General features: G+C 40.5%; 1 protein-coding gene across 1 annotated transcript; it reads right to left on the bottom strand.

The window, feature by feature from the left end:
• Positions 1-6,090: 6,090 nt before the first annotated feature.
• Positions 6,091-16,272, bottom strand: LOC114579930 (NADPH-dependent aldo-keto reductase, chloroplastic-like). Its single transcript, XM_028695986.1, has 6 exons — positions 16,162-16,272; positions 8,565-8,615; positions 7,876-7,952; positions 7,703-7,790; positions 6,244-6,516; positions 6,091-6,096 (listed from the first exon to the last, which is right to left on the bottom strand). The coding sequence occupies exons 1-6, from the start codon at positions 16,270-16,272 to the stop codon at positions 6,091-6,093; spliced, it is 606 nt and encodes a 201-aa protein (XP_028551819.1).
• Between the last annotated feature and the right edge of the window lie 35 nt (positions 16,273-16,307).

The raw sequence follows: 16,307 nt of genomic DNA, 5'->3' as shown, positions 1-16,307 counted from the left end.
AGCTTCTTATCGAGCTTGTTCACGAACTTCAAATGATGTTGTTCACGAACATAAATGAGCCGAACGCATTAGTGTTCAAGTTTGTTTATTTAAGAATCGAGTATTTATAATATTGTTCAAGTTTGTTTATTTAGCTAATTAAACGATCACAAACTAGCTTTAATCGAACCGAACAACGAGTAGTTCGTCGAATGTTTGATTCGCTTGCAGCCCTACTTCTATAGGAAAATACTTTAGAAGAAGTGAGAGACGACAAATATTGGTATTGGATCAATAACCAATAAAGAATATCAATTTGATGATGGTCTAATGATACCAATTAGGCGTTGGCAATTGGGCGATGACGGACATACAACCAAGGTTGCCAACAATGATTGTCAATATAGATGGACGAGCAGAGTTGTAGGATTCTTTTGTTATCTAAGCTATCTAATTTCAAACACATTTTATATGAAAAATAAGGATATATTTGAAGTTTTTTTTTTATGTGGCATTTTGATTAATTTGACCAAAATATCCAAACATTCTATTGAACAACTTTGTTGATTATGTTGATCCTATATCACTTCTTAGGTATTTAAATGTCTTAATGAAATTAAAAATGAATGATCTTGAGCTCGTTAGATTTCTTTTATCGAAATGTCCATTTTGAATATAAATAGGTACAATTCAATTATCATTTGGTCCTTCAAACATTATCTTGAAATTTTCAACAACATATCAAATGCTTGAATTAGGTTGATTTGGATTTCAATTAAAGAATTTTTATATCATTAAATTTATCTAATTGAAATATTTATCTCAACTAGAAGTTATTAAAAAAGAAGTTTGAATACTGATATATCATGCAAAAATTATCTTGATCGGGCACGAATCTAGAGGCAAAATCAAGCCGGAAGCTTCAAAAATTAAATCCAGGATCACTTGAATTCCAATTTCAGTAAACTTACAGTTAAACTGAGCGTCTCGAAAATACGAACCCAACGACACCAAATTTGACTTAATCCAAGCCCAAATGGGTCCGAATCGACTACCTGAAGCACATTCAGAAGGTTCGAATCACAATTTGAGTTACCAAACGATATCCAAACATGACGAGCTTATAGTCGAATCGAGCGGCTCGACGAGACGAATCCAACGAGCCCAAGATTGCCAAATTCTGATATCATTAAGACCTTTAAATGTCTAACAAACGGTTCACAATCAAGGGATTCAATATCGGCCGTCGATCGAACCACTCCACATTTGTCCTTGATCCTCCTATTTACAGACCTTGCCACTAAAAAATATTTATAAATAGAACCTTCATTTCCCTTGAGAGGGGATCCAAGATCCAAGCAAGAAGAAGAGGAGAAGAGAAGAATAGGAGGGAAGAGACTCCTCCTCGACCACCGCCGGAGTTCCCCTCGAACTCCAAATGACGCCGGAATTCTGCCTGACTTCCACGAGACACCGGAATTCTGCTCGACTTCCACGGGATGCCAGAATTCTATCTAACTTCCAGGGGACGCTGAAATTCTGCCCAAGTAACGGCAGAGTTCCCCCCTAACGCCAAAACTCCGCCCAAGTGATACTGGAGTTCTCCTCGGCCACCAACAAATGTCGGACTTCTACCCGACGCCAGACCTTCACTCATCGTCAAGTTTCTACCCGATGCCGTAATTTTACTGGTTATCGAACTTTTGCTGGACATTTATCTGAAGATGGATTTATTTTCATTGTTGGACTTCTACATGATGCCATCCTTCTGACCTTCGTCATCAGACAATAGTCCTTCCGACCTCCGTCGCCAGCCGACAACGGTCCTTCTGACTTACGTTGCCCGCCGACTACAGTCTTTCCGACCTCCATCGCTCGCCGACTACGGTCCTCCTGACTTTCGTCGCTCGCCGACTACAGTCTTTCCGATCTCCGTCGCTCGCCGACTATGGTCCTTCTGACTTACATCGCCCACCAACTATAGTCCTTCCGACCTCCGTCGCCCGCTGACTACGGTCCTTCTGACTTACGTCGCCCACCGACTACAGTCCTTCCGACCTCTGTCACTAGTTGACTATGGCCCTCCTGGCTTATGTCGCCCGTAGACTATAGTCCTTCTGACCTCCGTCACCAGACTATGGTCCTCCCGACCAAACGAACACGTCAATAGTGACTATTTGTATTCACATCATGTAATGTACTCTATAAAATGTACATCAAGCTAAGGCCTTCTCCCAATGAAGGGTCTCATTTGTAATCAATAGCTATACTAGTGGATTCATTCGAACTGGGCTAGACCCCGCGGTTTTTCCCCCTTTTCAAGGGTTTCCACGTAAAAATCTTGGCGTCTCATAAATGTTAGACCCTCTCTCTTATCTGATTGCGTGCCAGATTTTCGTATAACGCTAAGACATTAAACTTTATATTTCTCTACCGCCGCGAATACTCCTGGACGCAACAAATACCCTTAAAATTTGTCCTAAAAGTATATGATTCACTAGAGGTGTCAATAAATAATCCAAACTATCCCAACAATCAAATTTGATCCCATCTTAAAAGTGAATTTGAGTTCATTCAATTAGTATTTGAGTCGAGTGCAGTCTATATTCCTATTTATGGGAGTTCTTTACAGAAGAAAAAAGTCAGAGATCAAACCCCAAAAATATCTTCTTGAACCATGGATTCCTAAGTTTATCTGCGCTCCTTTTTCGTTATCTCAGCCTCTATTTATATAATAGATAACCAAGGAATATAACCGTTGTCTAACGAGCTCACAACAGGCTCTTCTATAATAGTCCAGCTCAACTGCTCAGGCAAGTGAACAATATTGAACCAACTCATAACAGCACATAATTTATTTTTTAAAAGGCCACAAAACAGAATATTATAATTAATAAATTTAAAACAGCACTTAATATTTCTCAAGGGCTCTGATGTTATAAAACTACTACTTATAAGAGGTAGACAATAGCAACAACACCGTTCGAGGTCCTATACATATCTTTTTCGAGTAGTTTGAGAGCATCGAATGTGAATCATACGTAACGGAATGTTCCTATCGGCCAACGAGTGATGCGGAGCATTATTACTTAATGCTTATCTGGTTCTATGGAACAATTTATCCTTTTACTGCTTTAGTTAGTTAGAGGAAGGTGCCACTTGCACTGAGTAGTACTATTTTAATACCTTAGCACTTCTTATTACTTTTTGCTTGTTTTGCTGTTTTAGTCCTTAGGCCATGGCGTTATCTGCCAATGTTGGCTGAGGGAAGCTCAGTTTTACACTTATCAATTTACAAACAAGCTTCGCTCCTTGCAAGCTTTTACTGTTCTATTGCTTCCTCCGTCTTGCTTGTGCAATCTACAGCGATCCTACATCAGTATTTGGTATCAGAGCTAGATGGCCGAAAGCAGCAGGCGGGTGGCTCCCGGCGGTGACAACAGCCTAGAGGCTCTTTGGACGGCGCACCGAGGGTTGGGGCGTCGAACAGAGGAGCTGGAAATGGAGGTTAATCGGTTCTATGAGGAGATACGCCAAGAGCTGAGAGCAATTACTGTTCGTTTGGACCGGCTGGCTCTCAACAGGAATGCTCCGACAGCTCGGCAAGGTCTTGACATCAACCGGGGACGACAGCGGGAAGTCCAGGAGGAGGAGTCATCTGATTCGGATTTGGAAATCAACGGAGTTCAAAATTCGGAACTCTCGGACTCAGGAGAAGAAATACAGCATTTTAGGCGGAGGCGTCCCAGAGAAACGAATCGATCGCACGGTGAGTTCCGAGTTAAGATGGACATACCCTTTTTTGATGGAAAGTTGCATATAGAAGATTATTTAGATTGGGAGAGGTCAGTTGAAACTTTCTTCGAGTATATGGAGATTGAGCCAATCAAACAAGTGCGGTACGTGGCGTGTAGGCTTAAGGCCGGAGCCAGTGCTTGGTGGCAGCAGATTTTGCAATCAAGGAGAAGGGAAGGTCGGGGAGCCGTGAGGAGTTGGAGGAGAATGAAGCAGCTCTTGCGGGGGCACTATCTCCCGACTGATTATGAACAAATGCTTTACCAACAATATCAACATTGCCGCCAAGGTAACCGCTCTGTTAACGATTATACTGAAGAATTTTATCGTTTGAGTGCCAGGAACAATCTGAACGAGACGGCCAATCAATTAGTAGCTCGATACATCGGTGGTCTGAAAGACTCTATTCAGGACAAATTGGAGCTGAATTCGGTGTGGTCGTTATCGCAAGCTGTTAATTATGCATTGAAGGTTGAAATGCAAGCACTCCGCCACAATCGCAATTATCCGTTCAAGAGAACAACACCAGCTCTGGAGCAGACTATAAGTAGTCATAGGAGTGCTGATCCAAATGGGAAGATTGCCGCAATTCCAGCTGAAGTTTCCGGAGCCGCAAATGCATCAGGACGCACTAATGAAACTCGAACGTTTGGACGTGGCAAGACGACTGTGAAGGATAACCCATATGCAAAGAATGCAAGTATTAAATGCTTCCGATGCTTCCAAGTAGGCCATAAGTCCAATGAATGCCCTTCACGTCCGCAGTTGCAATTGATCGAAGCTGATGAAGAAGAAGGTAGCGAGCATAGTCAAGGACAGGAGCAACACTTGGAAGATGTTGAAGGCGATGTTGGTGAACCCCTTATCTGTGTGATGCAAAAGTTATTGGTGGCCCCGAGACAACCTTGTTCATCGCAGCGAAATGCTTTATTCAGGACCAAATGTACAATCGGGGGAAATGTCTGTGATCTATTGATTGATAGCGGCTGAACAGAAAACGTGGTTTCAAGTGCTGTGGTGCAAGCTTTAAAATTGAAGACCACAAAGAATCCCAACCCGTATAAAATCAGCTGGGTCAAAAAAGGAGTAGAAATGGCAGTGACCGATCTATGTAAAGTCTCCTTTTCTATCGGCAAGCACTATGCCAATGAGGTTCTTTGTGATGTATTTGACATGGACGTGTGCCACATCATCTTGGGAAGACCTTGGCAATACGATATGGGAGCAGTTTATGATTGCCGAGCTAATACTTACTCTATGGATTGGAAGGGTCGCCGACTGCGTTTAGTACCGCAACAGACCAATTCCGAAGCTACAACACAAGAGAAGAATAATGCCCTGTTCGCTGTATCCTCAAAGGCATTATTAAATGCTTGGAGGGAGGCGGCCACTATGATGGCTCCGATTGTTAAGGAATGCACACCTGAAAATGGCAGCAAGGCTTGGCCATCTGCCGTGCGAGATCTACTCAGCCAATTCACAGATATCTGCACAGATAGTTTGCCAGCCGAATTACCACCATTACGATCAATTCAACATCAAATTGATTTTATACCAGGTGCGTCACTTCCTAATTTACCACACTATCGGCTCAGTCCCGGAGAGAACTTAATACTGCAGCAAATCGTAGACGAATTGTTGGATAAGCAACTGATACAACACAGTTTGAGCCCATGCGCGGTGCCTGCTCTTTTAGTCCCCAAGAAAGATGGGACCTGGCGGATGTGTGTTGACAGTAGAGCAATTAATAAAATTACGGTGAAGTTTCGTTTTCCAATGCCCCGAATGGAAGAAATGATAGAAAAATTGGCGGGTGCGACATTATTCTCTAAAATCGATCTACGTAGCGGATATCACCAGATCCGACTACGACCCGGCGACGAGTGGAAAACAGCGTTTAAAACGCGAGAAGGGCTATACGAGTGGAAAGTGATGCCATTTGGTTTGTGCAACGCCCCGGCCACTTTTATGAGGTTGATTAACGAAGTATTACAGCCCTTTTTGAAGTACTGCTGCGTGGCCTACTTCGATGACATATTGATTTATAGCCGCACTCTAGAAGACCACCTAGTTCACTTGGAAGGAGTATTGACAAACCTGAGGCAGCATAAGTTGTTTCTAAACATGGCTAAATGTGATTTTGCTACTACTACTGTATCCTTCCTGGGCTTCATCATAACGGCTGAAGGCATGAGTGCCGACCCTCGCATTGTTTTAAATATAAGTAAGAAAGTCATCCCAAAACTAAGGCTTTGTTTGGGACGGCTTTCTTATTGCTTCTTAAAGCAGCTTTTTAGTATAAAAATTAAACGGAACCTAAGCCTTAGATGAAAAAATACTGATTGAGATGTTTCTGTGCACTTTGAGATTTAAATGGTATTATTGGAAAAGGAGAAAGTTAGTTTTAATCATATAAATATATAAGTTTTGAATATTAAACACAAAAAAAGATGGTATGCAAAAACTTACAGAGAGATGGATACCCTTGGATTGACAAACTTGGTGTAGCCTGGGCTGTTGCCATCCAGGATGACACTCCACTTGATTTACAGCCGGGGGCACACGGGCTACAGCAAGCAAATCTTCGAGTTTCTTGGAAGAAAAATTGCTCACACCAATGGCTCGGGCTTTCCCTGTATCATAGAGCTTTTCTAGGGCTCCCCATGTTGCAGGTATGTCAGGTGTAATATAGTTTTGTGGACTAAAGCTTGCCCCTTTCTTAACACGAAAAGGCCAATGAATCTGCACATCATAAGTCAAGAAGAGGAGCATTTGATTTCACAATTTATCTCAAACGATGTTAGTGATTCTTGATAAGTAGCTGGATACGATAAACTGCTAGGATTTAATGCAATCATGAGACGAAACAACTTATATTAAAGACATCTCATGAATTCTGTATTTTGAGCAGGGGTGTCAATTCGGGTCGACAGGTCGAATCCGAGTTGACCCGGATCTAAATGGGTCAACTAGAATCCGACCTGTTTGTGCAAATGGGTTGGATATTTCAACTCAGACTTGACCCGATCCGAATTTAGGAGATTTGGTTCAAGAAGCGCGAGCTGAGCTCCAGTTGCTAATTCCAGTTCCTATTCAACGGCGGCAACACAGCGACAGTGGGCAGAGTCTGCAAGTGCAAGTGGAAGGAGGTCGGCAAGTCGCGAGTGCGGGCAACGGGAGGAGTAGTCTACGAATGCAGGTGGAAATCCGGAATGGACTCCAACTTTCGGGTCATTGTCGGGTTGATTTCGAGTTTTTGGATTAACGTGACGCCAACCTGTTTTTTGAAACGGGTCAAAAATTCAAACCCAACCCAATCAATTTGCTAATCGGGTCAACCCGAATCAGGATTTTCCTGGATCGGGTTTCGGGTCGTGTAAAAAATTGACACCCATAATTTTGAGGCTTGGTTCTACCCTTGATCCATATGGAAAAAAATATCAAGATGGACTCAACTGATCTAATGTTTGTGAAATTTGAGTAAAGATTTTGCTTAATTTTAGGTTTCGTCTCCGACGGTATTCTCATTACTTCTTAAAGAAAATTTTTAGAACGAAATTAAAATTTTTATACTAAAAAACTGTTTAAGAATAAGTGAGAAAGCTGTTCCAAACGAAGCCTTAAACTTAAACTAAACCTAACCCAATTGTCTTATTAGCCATGGTTGAGCTTGATTGGTATCTTAGTTTGGCTGAGGAACTTGATTGGACCTAACCAAGGTAAGTTTATCTTGGAATACTTCTTATTGTACAAAATCATCGCAAATCACGAAGCAGAAGAAAAATAATTATTTCTATGGAAAAAAAATTAGAAGCTTGCTTCAAATTTACTCAAAAGAATTATATTTATGCCAGCTACAAAATAATTTTATGGGATTGATAATAGCTTTAGAATTGGTAGACATATTGAAAATAGTTGAGAAACATACAAGGTACAGATCAACGTAATTAAGTTGCAGGTCCTTCAAACTTATTTCCAATGCCTCAGGCACATCTTCAGGTGCATGATCACTGCACCTGCAAGCATATCACCAGCGCAACTAACAAAAAAATATTTCTAAAAAACAGGCCTTAAATGCAAGATCGAGATGAACCAACCAACCATAATTTTGAGGTGATGAACAAGTCTTCTCGCTTGACAATACCCTCCTCAAAAACTTGTTTCAGAGCGAGTCCGATCTGCATGTATCAACCCTTTTACTTGCTTAAAGAATTTCAAACATTTATAAAGAATTTCGAATGCCTTTAGGACTAATTATTCTGTGCGGACACCAGACAGCATAAAATATTACTGAAGCACAGCAAAAAGACAATAAAAACGCATTCATAATTGAATATTTGCTGTCTTTTCACTGCCCTTTTGCAAAAGCACAGTAAAATGACAGTAAAACACCGCAAATCCGAACGATTCTCTCCGTCTGATATTTGCACAAAATAATTTCTCCTTTGCAGGAACAAAGCTTGTTTCAAACTAACATAAACTTACAAGCTAGCTGTTATGGAGTGTGGCCCATTTTGGCTTGTCATATCAATAGTCTAATCTATGTTATTCAAACATATTACACAATAACCTTAATAGAAATAGTATGACTTTAAGCTTAATTGCTACCACATATTTTGATCTAAATTTTGTTTTTTCTTTTGTTCTCGAATGAAAACATATAATTTTTGAAGTAATATTGCTATTTAATATTTATTATGAAATATGATAAAGAGATATGGAGTGGTAATAAAAAAAAATTGCATATAAATAAGGGAACTTCAAAATTCGTGCATATCAACATAAAATACCTCTTTTTCATTGCCGTATATTAAAGCACAATCAAAATGTCTGTAGCCAGCCTGCATCACAACATGGGACAAGAATTGTCAAAACAGACAGAAATATAAGTATTAGCATTAAGCATACCATAAACACATAAATATCATTCCAGCAGGTGAATACACTGCGGCATAAGGAGCAATTTCAGCTTTAACCAGCATCCATATACCCTTTTATTACGAGGGCTTATTTGATTGCTTCAGGTTTCGTTTGAGACAGCTTTTGTGATGCCCATGAATCTAATTTGGAAGAATTATTTATTTATATTTTAATAAAGAACAACCAGAGCAATCTAATATCTTTTATTAGTAATAAACAATAAAACATATTCTATAATTTAAAACAATAATGTACACATCTATATTCATTCCAAAAAATCATATATAATACTCATGATCTACACAATTATATGTGATTAAATGATTTCAGGTCAGGATAGAGGATCATGAGTGTGAGGCTGGTCAGGATTCCTTTAGATTCAGGTTTTTTTTTGTTTTAGCTGTTTTTTTGTATTCAAAAATTAATATTTTTGCACTATAAAGCTGCTTCGAAAGCCGTCCCAAATAAAGCCTCAACATGTTAGAAAACTTGTTTTAAAAATTTTTGAAATTTGATCAATCGAATATCACTATATCAGCTAGCTGGAGTTTGAAATCAGCTAATTTAAATTCAACAAATCCTTTCAAAACCCCCTCAAATATAATGTTTCTGCTTTTACATGAAAAATTATTTTTCTAATTTGTTTTCTAATTACAAGAAATCAAGTGATATATATTAACTGTTAATCGAAGTTTTTAATGGTTACAAATGCTTTAGGGTTTAGTAGATGTCTCTATTAATTTGGTCGATATGCATACTATGGGTTATCGGTTGGGGGATAATTCTTGATTTGATATCAGGAATCACATGGATTGGTTGAATGGTTCTTCTGAATATGAATATGAATCCTAATTTTCGGACTGTGGCAAGACTTTTCCGGATATCTGCGGTGGATCTGATCCTGGTAACGACTTCACTTTGGTTCGTGAGAGGCCTGTATTATCGGTTTCCTCCCGTGGGAGATTTCGTGGGAGGGGTCGGAGGAGAAGATAACTTTGCTTTTTGCTTTATTACTCAATCTTTCTTTGGTGGGTTGGTATTTTTGGAAAAGTGGTTGCTTTGATGCGCTTGATTATAGGGCAATGATGTGGCTGGGGCTCGCATCCGTAAGTATTGCTGGTGGCAACCATTGGTGAATTATTTGAGTTGGTTGGTTTTTGGGCGTTGCATTCTCCTTTTGGATGGTCCGTGTGAGGCTTCTGGGATGCTGGGAACCTTGGCCGTTCTGTTGAGCCCTTTCTTATTTGTATTTTCCTTTCTTTCCTTTTATTCTCCGATCTGTTGGTGTTGTAACAAAAAAAAAAAGCACATAAATGCTGATGCACATAACTGCACTATTAGGAAGATGTTTTCCTACAATAAATCTTACAGATTAATAGCTCTTTGAGAACCCAAGATTTGCCACTAAGCTTAGCTAAAAAAAACTCCTGTGCTAAAAGTTAGTATTATGACTAGTATTAATAATTACTAAATTAAATAAAATTATAAATACTTTCTGGAATATACTAACTATAATACTAACTATCAGCACTAAGAAAAAAGAGATGTTAAAAAAAAATCATATTGTGATCTGAATGAAGAGAAATCATTGATAGACTAATAATTTTATTTAGTGATAGAGGTTTTGTTTACGACCATTTTCTTATTTAAATATTGTTGCGGCCTAGAATATTGGCGGCGGTAGAGAAATATAAAGTTCAACGTCTTAGCATTGTACAAAGATCCAACGTGCAATCATATAAGAGAGAGGTTGTAGCATTCATAAGAGACACTAGAGTTTTTATATATGTGGAAACCCCTTTTGGGAAAAACCATGGGGTCTAACCCAGTTTGAATGAATCCACTATTATTTGCAGTCGATTACAAATGCATCCCTTCATTGGGGGAAAGGCCTTAGGTTGATATAGCAAATGTACATCATATAGAATGCATTATATGGTAGAACTTGGAAGAATTAGTATTGATATATTCGTTTAGTTGGCAAGACCATAGTCGACAGGCGACGGACGTCGAAAAGACTGAAGTTAGGAGGAGACAGGGGTCAGAAAGACTGTAGTCTGGCGATGGAGGTCGGAAAGACTATAGTAGCTGACGAAGGTTGGAAGGACCGTAGTCGGTAGGAGACATGGGTCAAAAAAGACAGTTGTCTGACGATGGAGGTCGGAAGGACCGTAGTAGGCAACGGAGGTCAGAAGGACCATAGTAGGCAGGAGACAACGTTCAGAAAGATTGTTATCTAGTGATAGAGGTCGGAAGGACCGTAGTCGCAAGAGATAGGGGTCAAAAAAGACCGTTGTCTAGCGATGGAGGTCGGAAGGACCGTAATAGGCGATGGAGGTCAGAAGGATTGTAGTTGACAAGAGACAAGGGTCAGAAAAACCGTTGTCTTGTTGTGGAGGTCGGAAGGACCATAGTAGGAAACAGAGGTTAGAAGGATCGTAGTCGGTAAGAGACAAGGGTCAGAAAGACTGTTGTCTAGCGGTGGAGGTCAGGAGGGTCATAGTAGGCGATGAAGGTCGGAAGGACCGTAGTCGGTAAGAGATAGGGGTCAGAAAGATTGTTGTCTTAAGGCGATGGTCCGACGGAACTCCGACATCAAGTGATGGTCCGACATAACTCTGGGATCAGGTGGTGGTCTGAAGGAACTTCGGGCGTCATGTGGTGGTCCAGTGGAACTCCAGGCATCAGGTGGTGGCCCGAGAGAACTCCAGGCGTCAGGTGGTGGCCCGGTGGAACTCCGGGCATCAAGTTGTGGTCCGACGGAACTTCGAGCGTCAAATGGTGGTCTGACAGAACTCTGGGAGGTGGTCGAGGATGAGCTAATGGGCAAGAGCGATCTCTAATCTCTCTCTTGGTCTCTTCCTTCAGGGCCCCCTTTCAAGAGGAAGAAGAGGTCTATTTATAGATTTTCTAGAGTAACGTGATCCATAATATAGAAGGAAGATCAAGGGTAAATGAGGAGTGATTTGGATGGACGACATATGTTAAATCTCTTGATTGTGGTCCATTCACTAGACATTTGAAAGTCTTAATGATGTCGGAATTCTGTGATCTTAGGCTCGTTGGATTTGTCTCGTCGACCCGCTCGATTCGACTAGAGGCATGTCATATTTGGAAACTTTTTGGTAATCCTAATTGTGGTTTGAACCTTCCAATGACAATTCGGGTCCTTGATTTGGACTCATTTGGGCTCGGATTGAGTCGAATTTGGTGTCGTTGGGTTTGTATTCTTGAGACGTTCAGTTTGACCATAAGTTTGTTGAAATCAAAGTTTAGATGGTACCAATTTTAATTTCAGAAGTTTTAAACTTAATTTTGCCTCGAGATTCATGCCCGATCATAATTTTTTTTTAAAATGATGTATCTATTATACAAATTTTATATTTTTTGCACTTAAAAGCTGCTTTAAGAAGCAGTAAAAAAATCGTTTCAAATAAAATTAGAAATAAGTTTGTTGAAATTAGAGTTTAGATGGTTCCAATTTTAATTTCAGAAGTTTTAAACTTAATTTTGCCTCGAGATTCATGCCCGATCATAATTTTTTTTAAAAATGATGTATCTAATATACAAATTTTATATTTTTGCACATAAAAGCTGCTTTAAGAAGCAGTAAAAAAATCGTTTCAAATAAAATTAGAAAAATATTCATAGATAGATAATAGATATGATGATGTAAATTAATGAAGAGAAATCATGTAAACAATTATTTTTATTACTCCTCTAACATAGATAGAAGTTTTTTCTAATCATTTAATTCCACTTATCTAGGTGAAAATGAAATCATAATTTATGAGAAATTTCAAAAAAATATTTAGAATTTCGAAGGGGGGTTTTACATACATAATAAGAAAATTTTATGTATTTATATATCTGATACATTAATTTTTATAGTGACTTATATATCACCTTAATTTTTTTTTAAATCATATCAAAATATAATTATAAAAGATATAGAAAAGAAACAGTGAAAATACAAGTAAGAAATGTAAAAAGCGAAGCAGAAAGGACTCAGAAAAGCAATCAGTAAGAGAGCCAAATGAGCCTTCAGCAATTATTTCTCCGTAGTAGTACCTGTTAAATCCTATGTCCACGTCAGCAGGAAGAGCCGGTAAAAGAATTGTACGATCAACTGAAAGATCGGTCTTTCTCTTGTAACTTAGCTTCTATAAATAGCTACCTGTGTACACACTTTCTGAATAATAAGAAATTACTTTATTCTGTATCATGTCATTGTCTTTCTCTGGTTTCTACCGAAAGTTCTGAGACAAGAACTTCTTTATGGTATCAGAGCAAGAAAAGCTCCACAGCAATGAATCCTCATGGCAGATCAAAGATCAGGGGTTTCTACCCCTTCCAACGCATCTTCCGTTGTCCCTCCCACCGTCTTCTCCATTCTGCCACAATTGAAATTTCTCATCTCAAATCTCAAAAGCCTAGTTCCCATTTCTCTCACCAGTGAGAACTATGCGATATGGAGACTGCAGATCCATCAAAACTTCTCTGCAAATGGCTTCGCAGATTATCTTTCCGGACACGAAGTATGTCCACCAGAAAGTTCTATCGCCGAATACAAACAGTGGAAGATCACCGATCAAAATCTTTCATCGGCACTTTTCTCCACCATTTCTGCTTCTATTTTACCATACGTCATCAACCTGAAATCATCACATGAAGTCTGGATCACTCTTGAGAAATGACTTCAACCAACAAATCGTTCCCGCGTGATTCAGCTCAAGAACGAGCTACATCAAATACAAATGAAAGATAGATCTATGCAACAGTACCTAGCACAGATCAAGATCCTCGTAGACAGCATAGCCGCCGCCGGCTCCACAATCGACACCGAGGATGTTGTCCTATACATCTTGAACGGACTCCCGTCCAATTACAATGCGTTCAAGACATCCATCCGAACATCATTAAATCCAATTAGTTTAGATGTTCTTTACTCTCTTTTATGCAGTGAGGAGATCAATCTCCATCAAGAACAGATGAAGGAAACCCTGCACCAAACTGACTCGGTGGCTCTCATGACCAACCGCAACAACTATGGCAAAGCAAGATTCAACAAGAATCGCAACAGAAGCACAAACTTACTACAGACTCAACAACCTGGCTCAAATTCGCAAAACTCTAACCAATGATAGAGACAAACTTGCCAAATCTGTGGCAAAATCGGACATTCGGCACTGAACTGTTGGCACCGGTGTAATATGAACTACGCCCCAACCAACTCGAAGGCACTCACCGTTCAACAGCAACATGTACCGTCCACGGACTGGGTCCTAGACTCAGGGCTTCGTCGCATCTCACCGCCGATCTTACGAATCTTGCCCATGCTACTCCCTACAATGGATACGATTATGTTTCCATTGCAAATGGTAACAATCTTCCCATTCAGAATTCGGGACAAGGCATACTGCCTTTATCGGACTCGACGTGTAAGCTACACCTTCAAAATATTTTACATGTGCCCTCTGTATCTCATAATTTACTATCCATTTCTAGACTAACCAATGATAACAATATTACTATCTGTTTTGACGCTCGTGGTTTTTCTATTAAGGATCGCAATGACAATCAACTTCTTCTCCAAGGTCAAGCGCACAATGGTCTCTACCTCATCAAAACTACACCTAAAACGATGAGCTCCGCCCACGCCTTCAAAGCCGCCAACAACTCTGCTTCCGTGTGGCATGCAAGGCTCAGACATCCGAACAGCCGGACGTTCCATGTTCTCGCCAAACAAATTCCAGAACTTAGAAATTCTTCTGATTCTTTACTTACATGCACTTCTTGTAATGTGGCGAAAAGCCATACACTGCCTTTCTTGCCCAGTACCTCTCATTGCAATAAACCTTTTCAGTTAATCCATTCAGACGTCTGGGGACCTTCTCCGCAGACATCTCTCAATGGATTTAAGTACTACGTCATTTTCATCGATGACTTTACTAGATTTTCCTGGCTTTATTTGATGCGAAATAAGAACGAGACGTTTTATAAATTTCAAAACCTTCACAATTTAATCAAAAACAATTTTAACAGTAACATTAAGATGTTTCGTTCAGACGGAGGCGGAGAGTTCATGAATCGTGATTTTCAACTCTATTGTTCCAATCATGGCATCACGCATCAGGTAAGTTGTCCGTATACTCCCGAGCAAAACGGGCTTGCCGAACGCAAGCACCGCCATCTTCTGGATCTCACCCGAACGTTTCTCCACGCCGCACACCTACCTCAATCTTTTTGGGCGGAAGCCATCTCCACTGCAAATTATTTAATAAATAGACTTCCCTCCGCTGCCATCTCTAATCAAATTACCTTCTCTAAGCTGCACAACAAACCTGTCACTTACACGCATCTCCGCACCTTCGGTTGCTCGTGTTTTCCTTGGCTCAAGCCTCAAGCACAGAACAAACTATCTCCAAGATCCCAAGAATTCCTATTTCTCGGCTATTCATCTCAACACAAAGGTTATAGATGTCTGGACTTAGTCACCAATCGAGTTCACATTTCACGGCATGTGGTCTTCGTTGAGCATCAGTTTCCGTTCCAAACCAAACACACTCCCATTTCTTTGGACAGCTCGCAAACTAATCCTGCACCCTTACTTCTTGTTCCCACTTCCTCTATCCCTCCTGCACCTACGGAATCTGCCCACACTCCCCCTAAACCGTCATCTACTGTCATTATTCCTGAATCCGTTCCAACATGTTCAAATCAAGAATCACTCATTTCGGACTGCCCAGTTATCACACCCTCCATCAACGGCACATCATCTATACAACCTCCAAGACATTCTATGCAGACTCGCTTCAAAGATGGTATTACCCAACCCAAGAAAATCTTTGATCTCTCGGCCGTCTCTTCTTCCGATCCCACGCCAACTTCATATGCTCAAGCGAACAAACAAGCTCACTGGCGTGATGCTATGCTCTCCGAATTTCAAGCATTGCAACAACAACAAACTTGGACGCTAGTACCGCCGCCGCCTAATCAACCGATAATCGGCTGCAAATGGACGTTCAAGAAGAAACTTCAACCTGATGGCCGAGTAGCCCGATATAAGGCTCGCTTGGTCGCACTCGACTGTTCTCAAGAATACGGTATTAACTGCACTGAAACTTTTAGCCCCGTGGCCAAAATGGTCACCATTCGCATGTTACTCGTAGTGGCTTTACACAATAACTGGAACATCACTCAACTGGACGTCTCCAATGCATTCTTGCACGGCGATCTCCACGAAGAAGTATACATGCGACAACCTACCGGTTTTCTTGACGAACAAAAACCACGTCACGTATGTCGACTGCAAAGGTCCATCTACAGACTCAAACAATCGCCTCGTCAATGGTTTCACCAACTCACAACAGTTCTTCAATCTCTCGGTTTTAAATTCAGTAAAGCTGATCCTTCTAGTTATAACTTATAACAGCACTGAATACGAATGAAAAAGAGATTTGATACCTTGACGGCCGCGATGACAGCAGCTCCGGCACCACCGGGCTTCTCCTGCCACGTGCCGAGCCCAACGGAGGGGATCTTCGCCCCAGTGTTGAGAACAAAGTATTCAGGCATGCGAGCGAATTCTATTGGGCAGATAGAAGAACTAA

Source organism: Dendrobium catenatum, unplaced genomic scaffold (assembly GCF_001605985.2).
Source record: "Dendrobium catenatum unplaced genomic scaffold, ASM160598v2 fragScaff_scaffold_716, whole genome shotgun sequence".
Lineage (NCBI taxonomy): Eukaryota > Viridiplantae > Streptophyta > Magnoliopsida > Asparagales > Orchidaceae > Dendrobium > Dendrobium catenatum.
Note: the sequence above shows the minus strand (reverse complement) of the source record. Positions and strands in the feature narration are given on the sequence as shown.